Raw genomic sequence first — 14,613 nt, forward strand, 5'->3', positions numbered from 1 at the left:
ATATTATACCCGTCACTTCCCCTCTTCTGTGACATGACAGTCACAGTCGCATCCAGCCACCCAGGATATACCATGGAGATGAGAAGGATGCAACACTGGATGAACTGGTCTGGCCCTGGAGGACTGATTTATTCGATTACACAGTTAGAGAGAAAAGACAGCAGACACAGAGACAAACGTAGGCACCCTACAACAAATGGGAGGGGAGGAGTAGAGGCAGTAAATGCACGAAGGGCTTGAAGAAAGGAAGCTATTGAGGGATAAAATGGCCAAAGAAAGTTTTACCAAGAGATGGCTAACTAAAAATCATGTAGGGTTTGCGGGGAGAAGGGGAACACATTAAGCAGGGCCAAGCATGACTGAAAGCATGGAAACAAGGGCACACGGGGCATCTGAGAAAGGCAGACGATGGGCAAAGATCAGCTGGAGGTACAATGCATGCATGTGTGTATTTACTGAGTACCTGTAACCAGCATACCTTTTCTTTCTGATGACTACTACTAAAATATGATAAATCTTGAAGTGGACTTTGGGGGGGGGGATGTGGGAGGTGGAGAGAAGACATCCATGGCAATGGTACAGCCTTAGCCCTTTAAAAAGAGAGAAAAATCCTGGTGGCGCAGTGGTTAAGAATCCGCCTGCCAATGCAAGGAACACGGGTTCGAGCCCTGGTCCGGAAGATCTCACATGCCGCTGAGCAACTAAGCCCGTGTGCCACAACTACTAAGCCTGCGCTCTGGAGCCCGCGAGCCACAACTAGGTGCCCACGCACCGCAACTACTGAAGCTCATGTGCCTAGAGCCCGTGCTCCACAACAAGAGAAGCCACCACAGTGAGAAGCCCTCGCACTGCAGCAAAGAGTAGCCCCCACTCACTGCAACTAGAGAAAGCCCGTGCGCAGCAATGAAGACCCAACACAGCCAAAAATAAATAAAATAAAATATATATATAGAAATAGCTCATAAACAATCACAACAAATAAACTTTAAAAAAACTTTTTAAAATAAAAAGAGAGAAAAATCAAAGTAGCGGAAGCTGAAACCAGTTTACAACAGCTTCCTAAGGCTTCTGCCTCTTGCTTCTCTGCCCCCTAACAAGAAAATCCTTTCCTGCTGACAATCAATCACCCCTCTGATATTTATCACCTTCGTGGATAAACATTTACTGCCCTCTCTGGAGAGTCCAGGGGTCTCCGAAACTCACCACTGACAGGGGGCTGTCACTGATGGTTAGTGTGCTGTTGCTGGATCGGCAACTTCAGCTTTACCAAGTACAACAGCAGCCTTGTTTGTTTTTATACCAAAATGCTAGGTTCATTTTTCCTGCCCTGAAAACAGTTCACCAAACTGTCAAGTAGCCAAGAATTACATGAAAATCAGCAAGCTACAACTCAGGGCTGTCCCCAGAAACATTTCATGTCTCCTCACAAATTGCTCTCTAAACCAAAGATCGGAATAAGAAAAAAAAGGGGGGGGGGGCCTAGGTCACACCAACTACATGATACACTCTCACATGTAACTTGGAAAGAGAATTCCATTTAGGAAAATTAGTCTTCAAGGTCCCCACTAAATCTGATTTCATCTTTCACTTATATTTAAATTTAGGGCAGGGTAGAGAGAGACTCCACTTTTGGTGCAATGGTGGTAGGCCCAAGGAAAGGGCTAACATCATGGTCATTTTATTAAAGGTACCTCAACTCTAAGTCCCTGGAAGCAGCTCCGGGCCCCCTGGATGCAAAGCCATAAGAGCAAGTGTGCACACTCTCCAGCGAGAGATCATCTTGGTTGTGATTTTATAGGAAAATCCACTTTTTTTTTTAACATCTTTATTGGAGTATAATTGCTTTACAATGGTTAGTTTCTGCTTTATAACGAAGTGAATCAGCTATACATATACATATATCCCCATATCTCCTCCCTCTTGCATCTCCCTCCCACCCTCCCTATCCCACCCCTCTAGGTGGTCACAAAACAGGGAGCTGATCTCCCTGTGCTATGCGGCTGCTTCCCACTAGCTATCTATTTTACATTTGGTAGTACCACTCCCTTTTTCACGTGCTCATAAATTCAGCAAAGTTATTTATTCTCAGGCCTATCTCCTCTTCTATAGTATAAGCAACTTAAGGGCAAGATGGGTAACTTTCATTTCTGGGTCCCTCACAATACCAAGTAATGCCTCACACAAAGCAGGCCCTCAAGAAAAACTGGTTACATGGATGAAGAGAATTGATGACTAAAGAGAAGATGGTAAAAATGAAGCTAATGCACCTAAATTCCCAAACATTTGGGCAGGTGACTTTTTCTGGTCACAGAAACCTGAAAAACAGCTAAGAGATAAGGAGTGCACCTGGATGGTACTCTGAGCTCAGGAGGCTTGATGAAGGGATTGCGAAACCCTCTGGCTATCTAATTTCTCAGCTGAGGAATTTAAAGCACTTAAGCCATCTCAAAAGCAAAACGGCCTTCCTCCAGGCAGAACTGGGACGTGATCTAACGCCCCCATGACAGTTTTTCCTTTATGGGGAATGGGATGAAGCGGCTTCTGGTTTTGCCTCCCGTTCACCAGAAACTCCATTAGCAACACCTAGAAGTTGCCTTTTTTGCTTAAAGGATTGTGAAACTTAATAAGCCCCTAGTTGGGGGCTTCCCTGGTGGCAGAGAGGTTGAGAGTCCGCCTGCCGATGCAGGGGACACGGGTTCGTGCCCCGGTCCGGGAAGATCCCACATGCCGCGGAGCGGCTGGGCCCATGAGCCATGGCCGCTGAGCCTGCGTGTCCGGAGCCTGTGCTCCGCAACGGGAGAGGCCACAACAGTGAGAGGCCCGCATACCACAAAAAAAAAAAAAAAAAAAAAAAAGGCCTAGTTGGAAACACAGCTCCTGGCACTAGGCCTTCCCTCAGTTCCTGGATCTTATGTATATCAAATACTACCTCCTCCTTCCTTAGGCTGTTCGGTAACCAAATCTACTCCAGGTCTAAGATTTCATGGTCAAAAATACCAGCGGAAAACTTTATGAAAACTTATCTCTCCCATAACCTGTAGGGAGTGGTGAAACTTCTGGAACATGCATGTCCACACCCCAAGTAAAATGATGACTGAAGGTGGTGAAACTGGAGAGGGAATCACACCAGATGCAGGGATGCTGGACCTTCCGTCACATTACACCCAACCACGGGCCACACCTGAACCCTGGATTCCCAGGCCGCAGAGAGTGAGGCAACACAGGATGACAGCAGTTTCAAAAACACCTTGACCCGGAGTCCAAATCGTGAAGAAAGCACTACAGCAACGCAGAAGTGGGCAGGAAGACCCTACTCTATAAGTAGAAAACTTAGGGGGAAAACGCTGGAAGGGCCTTTGAGAAAGCATCCCCCGTCACAGCAAGAAGTCAGCACAAGTCACTGTCCCTCCCTGAAAAGAAGTAGCAGGTGCCAATATCTTATATTTTATATCCAACATTCCAAAGTCCTTCACTTTTCTCAAGATGCACGTTCTTGGCAAGATGTGCTCAGTATTATTGAGAATTACATTTTTTTTTTCGGCCACACCATGCAGCTTGTGGGATCTTAGTTCTCCGACCAGGGATTGAACCCAGGCCCTCGAAAGTAGGAGCACAGGGTCCTAACCACTGGACTACCAGGGAATTCCCAGTGTTATAGAAAAGGTGGCACTAACCAATGAGAGACACAATAAAGCATCATCCTTGCAGAGATCTCAGGTTTATAAACTACTTTCATATCCCTTTTCATTGTTCCTTATATCAGCTGGTGACAGGGCCAGGCAGTTACCATCCCCACTTGCCGGGCAGTACACTGGTCTGGAGTGTGAGTTGACCTAGGACTAGACCTAGGGTTTCTGACTGAAGAGGCAGAGGTCTTCCCATGGAACCCCAGTAATTGACTGCCTAGGGGCAGATTTTCCTTTAAGCTAGACTCTGTCAGGGCTCTGGCACTCTACCATGCTACCACCTATTCTCATGACCCCGGGCCAATTACTTCACCTCTCTGAGCCTTCAGTACTTTTATCAGCATCACCCAGAGACCGCTCCGAGGCAGCCATTTCTGCGATAAGAGGCTCACATGGTTAAAGAAGTTTACCGACCCTTTTGGAGATTCACGATGCCTGTGTTTTACGGTTAAGCCTCTGAAGGGTCCCACAATTAAGAAGCCTGTTCAACCCTAAATTTCCTACATTTCGAACAGCACGGCCTCTCTTACCAAACATCTGTTCATAGCATCATTATCTCTACGGTGTCTTTCTTTGCCTCCAAATTCCATGTTCCACCTCTCCCTCAGCAGCATTGCTCATTAGCCATGAGACACCCCCCCACCCCCACCCCCCCGCCAATACTGTACCTTGAGGGTGGGCATGGTCAGCCAGACACGGGATGGGGACACCCAGCCTAGGCCCTGGAGAGCTGAAAGAGAAGATACGCAAACAGGGTCTCCTCATTTTCCTAGGTTTCTCTGAACATTTGTGCAATCTCAGATAAGAACAGGATTTTTCCAAAAATTCTCCCTACACTAGAAATTGAGGGCAAAAGTCATAAGTTAATCTTTCACTTTATATACTGGGAAGAGGTTGGAAATGGATATGTGTCCAAAAAAAAAAAAAGTTTTGAGAGGGAAAAAGGGGGGGAGCGGGCTGCTATGATTAAAGCTTCACCACTAGATCTGCTCAAGTAAAAAAGAAAAAGCTGTGGTTGGAAGAGCACTTTTGATACTCATAGGATTGAAGCGTGTCACTGGGGAGTAACTTTTTTAAAGTAGTGTGACACAGGGTTAATTACTCACGAAAACTGAAGAACTATCATAATTAGCTTAATTTTCTAATAGTATTTTTACCCCTAGATCCAAATTAAATTCTCACACACAAGATCCTCTCCTGTAACATTAAGGAATTATTGTCAATTTTTTAGGGTGTGATATGGGAGGGTGGTTATGTTCGGAAACATAGTCCTTTTATCTTTTAGAGATTCAAACAGAACTATTTATGGTTGAGATGATATGAAGTCTGAAATCTGCTTCAAAATAATTTCACTGGGGATAAATGGAAGTGAAAGTGGATACAGTATAGATAAAACAAGACTGGCCAAGACACTAAATCGCTGAGGTTGGGAGATGGGTACATGCTGGTTCATTATACCATTCTCTTTTTTTTTTGTAAATGTTTAAAATACTCCATAATAAAAAAAAAATTAAAGGATTCTATTCTGAATAATGTCCATTTTTGACCCTAAATAATATTGTTTTACAGAGCCCTTAAAACAAATAGGGAACACCAAAAGCTCAAGCAACAAAAGAAAAACACAGATAAACTGGAATTCATCAAAATTAAAAACAGTTGTACTTCAAAGGACACCATCAAGAAAGTGAAAAAAAGACAGATTGGGAGGAAATATTTGCAAATCATTTATCTGATAAGGGATTCATATACGTCTCTTAACTGTGAGACTCTTCCGAGGCTTAACAGTAAAGCATGTGCGTCATGAATCTCCATGAGAAATGGTAGACTTCTGGGACCACGAGGGCCTCTTCCTCTTACAGCAGAAAGGCTGCCTCGGACCCGTCTCTGGGAGATGCTGATAGAAGTAATGAAGGCTCAGAGAGGTAAAGTAATTGGTCCAGGGTCATGAGAAGAGATGTTAGCATGGCTAGGTCTAGAGTGCCAGAGCTCTGACAAAGTCTAGTTTAAAGGAAAACCTCCCCTTGGACAGTCACTCACTGGGATTCCGTGGGAAGACCACTGTCCTGTCAGTCTGATAAGGGCCTTTAAAACAAACAAAGGATTGAATAGGCATTTCTCCAAAGAATATATACAAATGGCCAGTAAGAACACAAAAAGGGGACTCCCCTGGCAGTCCAGTGGTTAAGACTCTGAGCTTCCAATGCAGGGGGCAGGGGTTCAATCCCTGGTCGGGGAACTAAGATCCTACGTGCCACATGGCATGGCCAATAAAACCAAAAAACAAACAAACCAAAAAAAAAAAAAACCCACCAAAAAACAAACAAAAAAAGAACACAAAAAGATGTTCAACATTACTACTTATTAGGGAAAAACAAATCAAAACCACAGTGGGATACTACTTCACACCCACTAGGATGGTTATGATTTTTAAAAAGACAGTATTGACGAGGATGTGGAGAAACTGAAACCCTCATACATTGCTAGCGGAGATATATAATGGTGCAGCCACTATGGAAAACAGTCTGGCAGTTCCTCAAAAGTTAAACATAGAGTGACGATATGACCCAGCAATTCTACTTCTAAGCGTATACTCATGAGAATGAAAACATATGTCCACTCAAAAACTGTATATTCATGTTCAAAGCAGCATTATTCATAATAGCCCCAAAGTGAAAAAAGCCCAAATATCCATCAATTGAGGACTAAATGTGTTACAACCAGACAGAGGAATATTTATCGGCCATAAAAAGGAATGACATAGTGATACATGTTACAACATGGATGAACCTTGAAAATACTATGCTAAGTGAAAGAAGGCACTCACAAAATAGCACATGGTATATGATTCCATTTACATGAAATGTCCATAATGGACAGAGACAGAAAGCAGATTATTGGTTGCCAGCGACTTGGGGGATGGGGCAGGGAGAGGGGGAATGACTGCTGATACAGCATTTCTTTTGGGGGTGATGAAAACATTCTGAAATTACCTAGTGGTGAGGTGGTCCAAACTTGTGAATACACTAAAACCCACTAAATTGTATACTCTAAAAGAGTGAATTTTATGGTATGTGAATTATATCTCAATAAAGCTGTATTACAAAAAAGAAAAAAAAAAGCCTCAGAAACCATCCTCACCTCAGAACAGGAAGTACCAAATGGAGGTTGGGGACAGGTGTCAAGAAGCCCGAGGGAGTCCCTCAGCTCGGTACAGTCCACTGTGTGCTGAGAGCAGACAGATCTGCGTGTGGCAGCACTGTGGTCAGAATGAACGACTAACCACAACCCCCCACTCTTTTCCTCACTCAAGAGGCTGCAGTGGTGCGTGTATCAGAAAAATAGCATATATCCTAACTTACCTGCTCTAAGAATAAATAATTTCATATCTTATTATTAGAAAATAGTTGTTGGAAAAACACCTCTCATCTGATCACCAAGGCTGATGATATGGAAAGTGATTCACGTGCATTTTGGACAAGGAGTGAACCAAAATATATTCTTAAATTCCTCCACTGAAAACAAACCTTGGGTCAGTAAGGGAAGAGGGAAGTCTTAAAGTTCCCCAGAGCTAAAATAATTAATAACAACAACAACAACAAAGGCTAACATTTGCCAAGTAATTACTATGTGGCAGGCACTGCTCTAAGTGCTTTACAAGTATTAATTCAGTTAACCCTCACAATAACCCTACAGGCTAGGCGCTATTAACCCATTTTACAGATGAGGATACTGAGTTAACTAACTAGTCCAAGGTTATATGGAGGCAGTCTGGCTCCAGAGTCTGCACTCTCAGCAATGCCACTTCCAGGCATCTCTTCTGGGATGGCCACCACGGAGGGGGTGGTAGGTCGGGCATGAAATTAGACTTGTGTACCACACAGCAATTGGCCAACAGCTCCAGGCCACCTGCTTGACATCTTCCAGGGACCACAAACCACTTCCTTCAGCACATGGGCAGGCATTTCTACCCTCCTCTGGCTAGAGGCTCACTGCCCTTGTGTGAATCCTACTCCACAGCAAAGGGAGCAACCAGTTTGCAGACAGGGAGACTGGAAGCTAAGCCAATTAGAGACCTATAGGCTTTTGAGAAAGTAAACTGAAATGTTCCCCAGGTGCCCATGTTAAGAGTCAGAAGGCACATCTCCAAGGATATACAGAGGGTGCAGGTGAAGAAATGATGTTCACATGTGTGTGGAGAAGTGAGGCCTTGCATGCGCTACTGATGGGAATGTGAACTGATAAAGCCGTTTTGGGGAGCAACTTGGCACTATTGGCCCCAAATTCCAAATGTACATACCCTATAATCCCATAGTCCCCAGTTCCACTTCTAGGAACCTAGCAAACTGCAGAAAGAAATAAGTGCAACAATGTTCACTGCTGCACAGCTTGAAATGGCAATACCTTGGACACAATGTACGTTCATTTATGGAGGGGTAGTCAAATAAATCATGGTCTAAAGTAATTACAGGCATTAAAAAAAAATCAGAGGCATATATGCGATATGAAAAGAAGTCTACAATATATTAAGGTTTTAAAAAAGGTGCATGTTGTTAAAGTACTACATATAAATTATCCCATTTTTGCTTTAAAAACAAATAAAATAAAGAACCCTACCCATACCAACAACTTTATGTATTTTATATGTGTGTGGATGTAAGTTTATACATAGGAGTTATATTACTATATCTATAAATTTGCAGCATAAGCAGAAAAACCAAAAATACACAACAAACCACAAACTTTCACTTTTTCCTCTAAGTATTTTTGTATTTCTCTATTATTTACCATTGTTATGAGCGTGTGTTATTTTTGTGTAATTAAAAACTGATGTGAAAAGGTAAAAGGTACCTCAAAGCCCAAAGAAAGGCAGCAATCGGGTCTAAGAAAGGGATTGGAAAAAAAAAAAAAAAAGAAAGGGATTGGAGAGACAGCCAGATTGGTCCTTATGAGAAATCAGGCCGGTGCAGGTGTTCCACTCCCAGCTCCCACCCACAGCAACAGCAGCAAGGGGATTTGCATAATTAAAGACAAGGGACTCAAGAAAAAAAGAAAAAAGTACACAGGATGAACTTCTCACACTGTTCGACTCTATATTCAAGTCCCAAAGAGCTACCGTGCTCCAACATCCTAGTGTAGAAAGACAAATATTAACTTTCTCTCCCAAATAAACCACAAAAGTGTAAATCTGATCAATAAACTAAGCTATGGTGTTTTTCATTGTGTCTGTGTTTGGTTGGGTTTTGATACGATTGGAGTGAAACTGCCAGGTGGAATTTTAGATGAGGAAGATTAATTTTTAAACGGCGAACAAAAAGCAGTATGTACAATTTTGAAAAATATAATTATTTTCTCCACGCACCGCATTTTCTCCATGCACCGCGCGTGTCTCTGATCTGCAAGAATGTGTAACAAAACAGTGTTACAATGTAAGATCTGTCTTGCTCCATATTTAAAAATCAAAACAGAAATGTTTTGATAACTTCACTCTAGGATCCACCTTTCCAAACCACAAATATTCTTGTAACGTCTTACATTCACTCTCATCTCTTCCAAAACAAGTTTAAATTCTTTAAAACACCTAAGATGGTGAATCAAAACTGAGCCGTGGCTCTATGAGGGTGATGACGGCACCAGGAACAGAAGATACACAGCTCATCTGCTTTCCCACAGAAAAAAGTATGGAAAGATGAAAACCAAAAGTAAATAAATTCAGCTATGGGAATGTAGCTGAGTAAGCGAAAGTATCCCCCAAACCCCAAAAACCCCATCCAGGCAAGACTGACAAGTCTGAGAGGATGACCTATTTTAATTCCCACACTGGGAAAGCCCAGAATTGTATCAACAAGCTGCAGAATTCAATAGAATGAGACTTGTTTCCCTTTTCTTTACCTCCCATGTTGCAATGTTCTGGATTTATTTGTATTTCTTTGTTTGTGGTTTCCACATTTGCATGTGGGTTTTTGGCCAGACTTTGCTCCACCTAGTGGAACTTCAAAGGATGGGCCAAAAGGGAGGTGCCCACTGGCAGACCTCAGCCTGTTGTATGCAGCTGAGTGGACAGGTCACCAAGACCCGCTGTCGCCGTTCCCTGTCACCCAGTGGCTGCTCTGTCTGTGTGGTTATAGTGGGGTCGGTGGCCCCAGCAGGGCCCACAGTTGGGGTGGCAGGGCAAGGAATGAACCCACCTGGTCATTGCTCCACCTGGTCCTGATGGTCCCTCAAACGTCAGTCCAGCAACTTAAGGCAAGAAAGAAAGAGGCCCTCAGGTGTACGGATGGCCAGGCATTCAAAAGGCTGTTGGAATTCTGAATCCAAAGCCATCTAACTTACCCACAGCACCCACAGAGTAGCCAGCTTGTGCCCAGCACCCACAGATGAGGGACATCCTGGACCTGGAAGAGAGGGCTCTCCTCCAGACACAGCTCTGGTAAAGTCCAGGACCATCAGCTTCCCTCGTGGCGACCTGGGAACATCTAACGGTTTCTGCAGGCTGAGCGTGCGTGAGAACAAACTAACATTCGTGAGGCCGAAAATGAGAGGAGAGCCAAGATCTGGAATGAGGAAAGGAAAAAGTTCTAAGAACATGACTCAGTTCAGATTGGTGGTGGGACCATGGAGGACACAGAAAAGAAAGTGACTGGCCCTCAGGCTTCCACTGGGATGAAGACAAACGTTCTTAAAGTGAAACCACAAAGGCAGACCAAAGTGAGAGGAAAGAAGGTTTAAGATGGGGTGACTTAGGGAGGCTCACCTGCTTACTGAACCACAGACTAAAAAAATGTGCTTTTGTCAAAACAGTTGATGTTGGCTGACGATGATGAGCTGACTGGTAACACATGTCAGCAAATCTGAGCGACATCAGGATTCAGGACACTAAAGCTTTAAACTGTCCCACCTGAAATTTGTCATCAGAGCTTATTTCACACACATCTTTTCATAGGAAGGCTGACCTCAAATCCCACGATACTGGTCAGGAGCTGGTAAGGGGATAGCAAGTACCACACAAGGGTTTCTCCACCTTGGCGCTACTGACATTTTGGGGAGGACAATTCTTTGTTGTGGGGGACTACCCTGAGGACATTTAGCAGCACCCCTGGCCTTCATACAACAGATGCCAGTAGTGCTCCTGAGTTACGACAATCAAAAATGTTTCCAGACACTGACAAATGTCCTCAGGCAGGGGCAAAATTGTCTCCAATTGAGAACCACTATTCTACATAGGTTCACCATGAAGAGTTACCTACATAGGTAAAGGATCACAGGGACAAACCTAAACTCAGATATAGAACAGCATCAAGGAAGTCACTTCCAAACTCCCCAAATCTCAGTTTCTGAACCTAGTTTGAGAGTTGACACTAACTTACCAACCACAATGCACTCTTGAGGATTACCAATAAGAATAGCAGTGATAAGTATTATTATATTTAATAACCATGAAGTATATTCCAAAAGCTTTACATATATATCTTTTCAGGTCCCAACAAACCTATAAAGTACGTGCTACTTTTATTTATTTATTTATTTACTTATTTATTTAGGCTGCGTTGGGTCTTCATTGCTGCGTTCAGGCTTTCTCTAGTTGCGGCGAGTGGGGGCTACTCTTTGTTGTGGCGCATCAGGCTTCTCTAGGCGGTGGCTTCTCTTGCTGCGGAGCATGGGTTCTAGGTGTGCGGGCTTCAGTATTTGTGGCATGTGGGCTCTGTAGTTGTGGCTCGTGGGCTCTAGAGCACTGGCTCAGTAGTTGCGGTGCACAGGCTCAGTTGCTCCGCGGCATGTGGGATCTTCCCAGACCAGGGCTCGAACCCATGTCCCCTGCATTGGCAGGTGGATTCTTAACCACTGCACCACCAGGGAAGTCCCTAAAGTATGTGCTATTATTATTCCCATTTTATAGATGAGGAAACTGAGGCACAAAGAGGTTAAAGTAACTTGCTCAAGGATAGTAAGTGGAAGAATCAAGTTTGGAACTCAGGTAATCTGCCCCCAGAGCCCATGACCTCACCACTACATTAGACTATATTCCACCTCCACACTGGAAAACTGTTAGATCTACATTGTCTAACAGGTAGTCAGTAGTCACATGTAGCTATTTACTTTAAATTAAAAGCTGAATATCATACCACTTTGGAAAACAGTCTGGCAGTTCCTCAAAAGGTTACACATAGAGTTATCATATGACCCAGCAATTCCACCATTAGGTATATATCCAAGAGAAATGAAAACATATATGTGTACACAAAAACTTGTACACACATGTCCATAGCAGCATTATTCACAATAGCCCAAAAGGGAACACAGCTCAAATGTCCATCAACTGATGAATGGATAAATAAAATGTGGTACATTCATGCAACTGAATATTAACCGGCCATAAAAAGGAATGAAATACTGATACATGTGATGATACACAAATACATCAACATGGAAGAATCTTGAAAACATTATGCTAAGTGAAAGAAGCCAGTTACAAAGGACCACATGGTGTATGATTCCATTTATACAGAATGTCCAGAATGGGCAAATCCAAAGAGACAGAAAGTAGATTAGTGATTGTAGGGGCTGGGGGAGGAGGGGGTGTAATGGGGAAGGGCTGCTAATGGCTATGGGGTTTCTTTGTGGGGTGATGAAAATGTTCTAAAATCAGATAGTGGTGATGGTCACACAACCCTCTGACTCACTAAAAAAACATTTTCTGTACACTTAAGAGGATGAATCTTTTGGCATGTGAATTATAACTCAATAAAGGTGATACAAAAAATTAAATGCCATTAAAAATTCAGTTCCAGGACTTCCCTGGTGATCCAGTGGTTAAGAATCCGCCTTCCAATGCAGGGGATGTGGGTTCAATCCCTGGTCGGGGAACTAAGATCCCACATGCCAAGGGGCTACTACTGAGCCCATGCACCACAACTAGAGAGAAGCCCACGTGCAGCAAGGAAGAGCCCAGCACCGCAACAAACGATCCTGCATGTTGCAATAAGACCTGACGCAGCCAAAAATTAATTAATTAATTAATTAAAAATTCGGTTCCTTAGTTATCCTAGCCACATTTCAAGGACTCAATAGCCACATGTGGCTACGTGGCTACAAAATGGACAGCACAGATATAGATGATTTCCAACATCACAGAAAGTTCTACTGTCAGCAGAATTTCGACAAAAGGATAAAAGCCCTCCTTATCGTCTAATTGCAGCTCACCTTTCAAGTCTCAAGCTATTCTCACAGTCCTCTGCACACCCACAGGCAAAGCTTCCACCACAGACTATGTGCCACTTCTAAAAGCTCCATTTTCACTCTTTCATGCCGGAATAAACTTTCCCCCTTCCTAGTCCACAGACATCCTACCTATCCTTATCAACCTTGAAAGCCCTGTCCAAATGCCTCTCCCTCTATGAAACCTTCCCTAAATCCCCACCTTCCCCCAGCCCTAGCCGTTGTTCCCACCATCCTTTGCTTGCACTTCCATTACAGCGCTGATCCCTCCGGATTACATATCAGTGGATATTATCTGTCTTTCCCACAGGATTATTAGCTCCTTGAGGACAGGGATTCTGCTACTTGTTTGAGGGTTCCCAGTGCTTAGGAATAATAATAGCCTGCTGCAAAGAATGAACATTTTGGTAAACGTTTGTTGGATTCTACTCAAAGGATTTACAGCAACTCATGGTGTTAACTTTAGACAATTGCTCACTTTGGTGTATAAAACAGACTAAGAAAGTGAAAGAAAGAGGGTAAGAATCTGAAAGTCTCATATCCCACTATTCTACAAGGAATAAGGGTGGTCACACTGAAATGCCATATTTAGGAAAGAAGAGTGGAGCAGGGCTTCTGGACTGAAAACTGGGGCAATGGAGGAGAGTAAAGGTGGGGCGGAAGGGGTATACTATTGGAGGGTGTGAGGGGAAGAAAAAATATCATGAACCAGGGCCCCCTTCCAACTCAAAGTTTTAAGCATGGAAGAGGAAGGGCAAGGACTGCATCTCTACAGATCTGTGCCCAGCCCATCGGCTGGATCACTTTATTGAAAAAGACATTTCTCCTAAAACTTTACTTTAAATACTACAGTCAGATTTTTCTGTTGAATCTAACCAACAAGAGAAAGAAAGAAACTCCGCATATCCCATCATAATTTAACTGGAAGAGACAAATGCCAAGGCCTTACTGTTTGGAGACTCTATTGCTTTTTTATTCTCTATGGATTCAAGGAATCACATCTGAGTTGCAATGACCCATAGGAGAATTAAGTCTAAGTTCCTAATCACAGAATGGAGTTAAACTGATGAAATTATTTGGGTCAGGATGGCAAGAAAACTGTTCTAGTGCAGAGCTGGAACCAGGGAAAGCAAGCTGCCTAATATCATATATTTGATATTAAATGCATGTGTAAAAAAAAGATTGTATTATGAAAAAGAATATATGTATATACATACATATATATAAAACTGAATCACTTTGCTGTACACCAGAAATTAACACATTGTAAATTAACTATACTTTAATTAAAAAAAAAAAAGACTGGGCTTCCCTGGTGGCGCAGTGGTTGAGAGTCCGCCTGCCGATGCAGGGGACACGGGTTCGTGCCCAGGTCCGGGAAGATCCCACATGCCGCGGAGCGGATGGGTCCGTGAGCCATGGCCGCTGAGCCTGCGCATCCAGAGCCTGTGCTCTGCAACGGGAGAGGCCACAACAGTGAGAGGCCCGTGTACCAGAAAAAAAAAAAAAGACTGTACTTGATAGAGACATTTCAAGGGAAAAAAATGCAGTGAGGTACCCATACAATTTTCAATACAGACGGAGTACAGAGAGTCCTCCTCAATTCGGAGCTAGCTAGAAGCCACTTGTTGAAATACGGACAGTGAGTACCTGAAGTACATCCTAAGCCAAAATGGTCTCTAAATTTTTTTTCCTTCACTGATTTCTGCAAGCC

At 43.3% G+C, this 14,613-nt stretch overlaps 1 protein-coding gene across 10 annotated transcripts in view; it reads right to left on the reverse strand.

Moving 5' to 3' along the window:
- The window catches only part of WBP1L (WW domain binding protein 1 like), a 71,504-nt gene that overhangs the window by 45,508 nt on the left and 11,383 nt on the right, over nucleotides 1-14,613 (reverse strand). For 2 of the 10 annotated variants that reach the window (XM_060034156.1, XM_060034158.1), the window contains exons 2-3: nucleotides 9,046-10,237; nucleotides 4,355-4,416 (exon numbers count right to left, since the gene is read on the reverse strand). The exons of 1 other annotated variant lie outside the window; for it this stretch is intronic. In XM_060034156.1, the coding sequence (XP_059890139.1) occupies nucleotides 4,355-4,416; nucleotides 9,046-9,133 (150 nt within the window). In that variant the 5' untranslated portion in view covers nucleotides 9,134-10,237. Of the gene's footprint in view, nucleotides 1-4,354; nucleotides 4,417-5,723; nucleotides 5,769-9,045; nucleotides 10,238-14,613 lie in introns of those variants that run through there. 7 more of the 10 variants (XM_060034164.1, XM_060034163.1, XM_060034160.1 and 4 more) reach the window with 6 other exon arrangements.

Source organism: Delphinus delphis, chromosome 16, assembly GCF_949987515.2.
Source record: "Delphinus delphis chromosome 16, mDelDel1.2, whole genome shotgun sequence".
In the NCBI taxonomy this organism is placed as follows: Eukaryota; Metazoa; Chordata; class Mammalia; order Artiodactyla; family Delphinidae; genus Delphinus; species Delphinus delphis.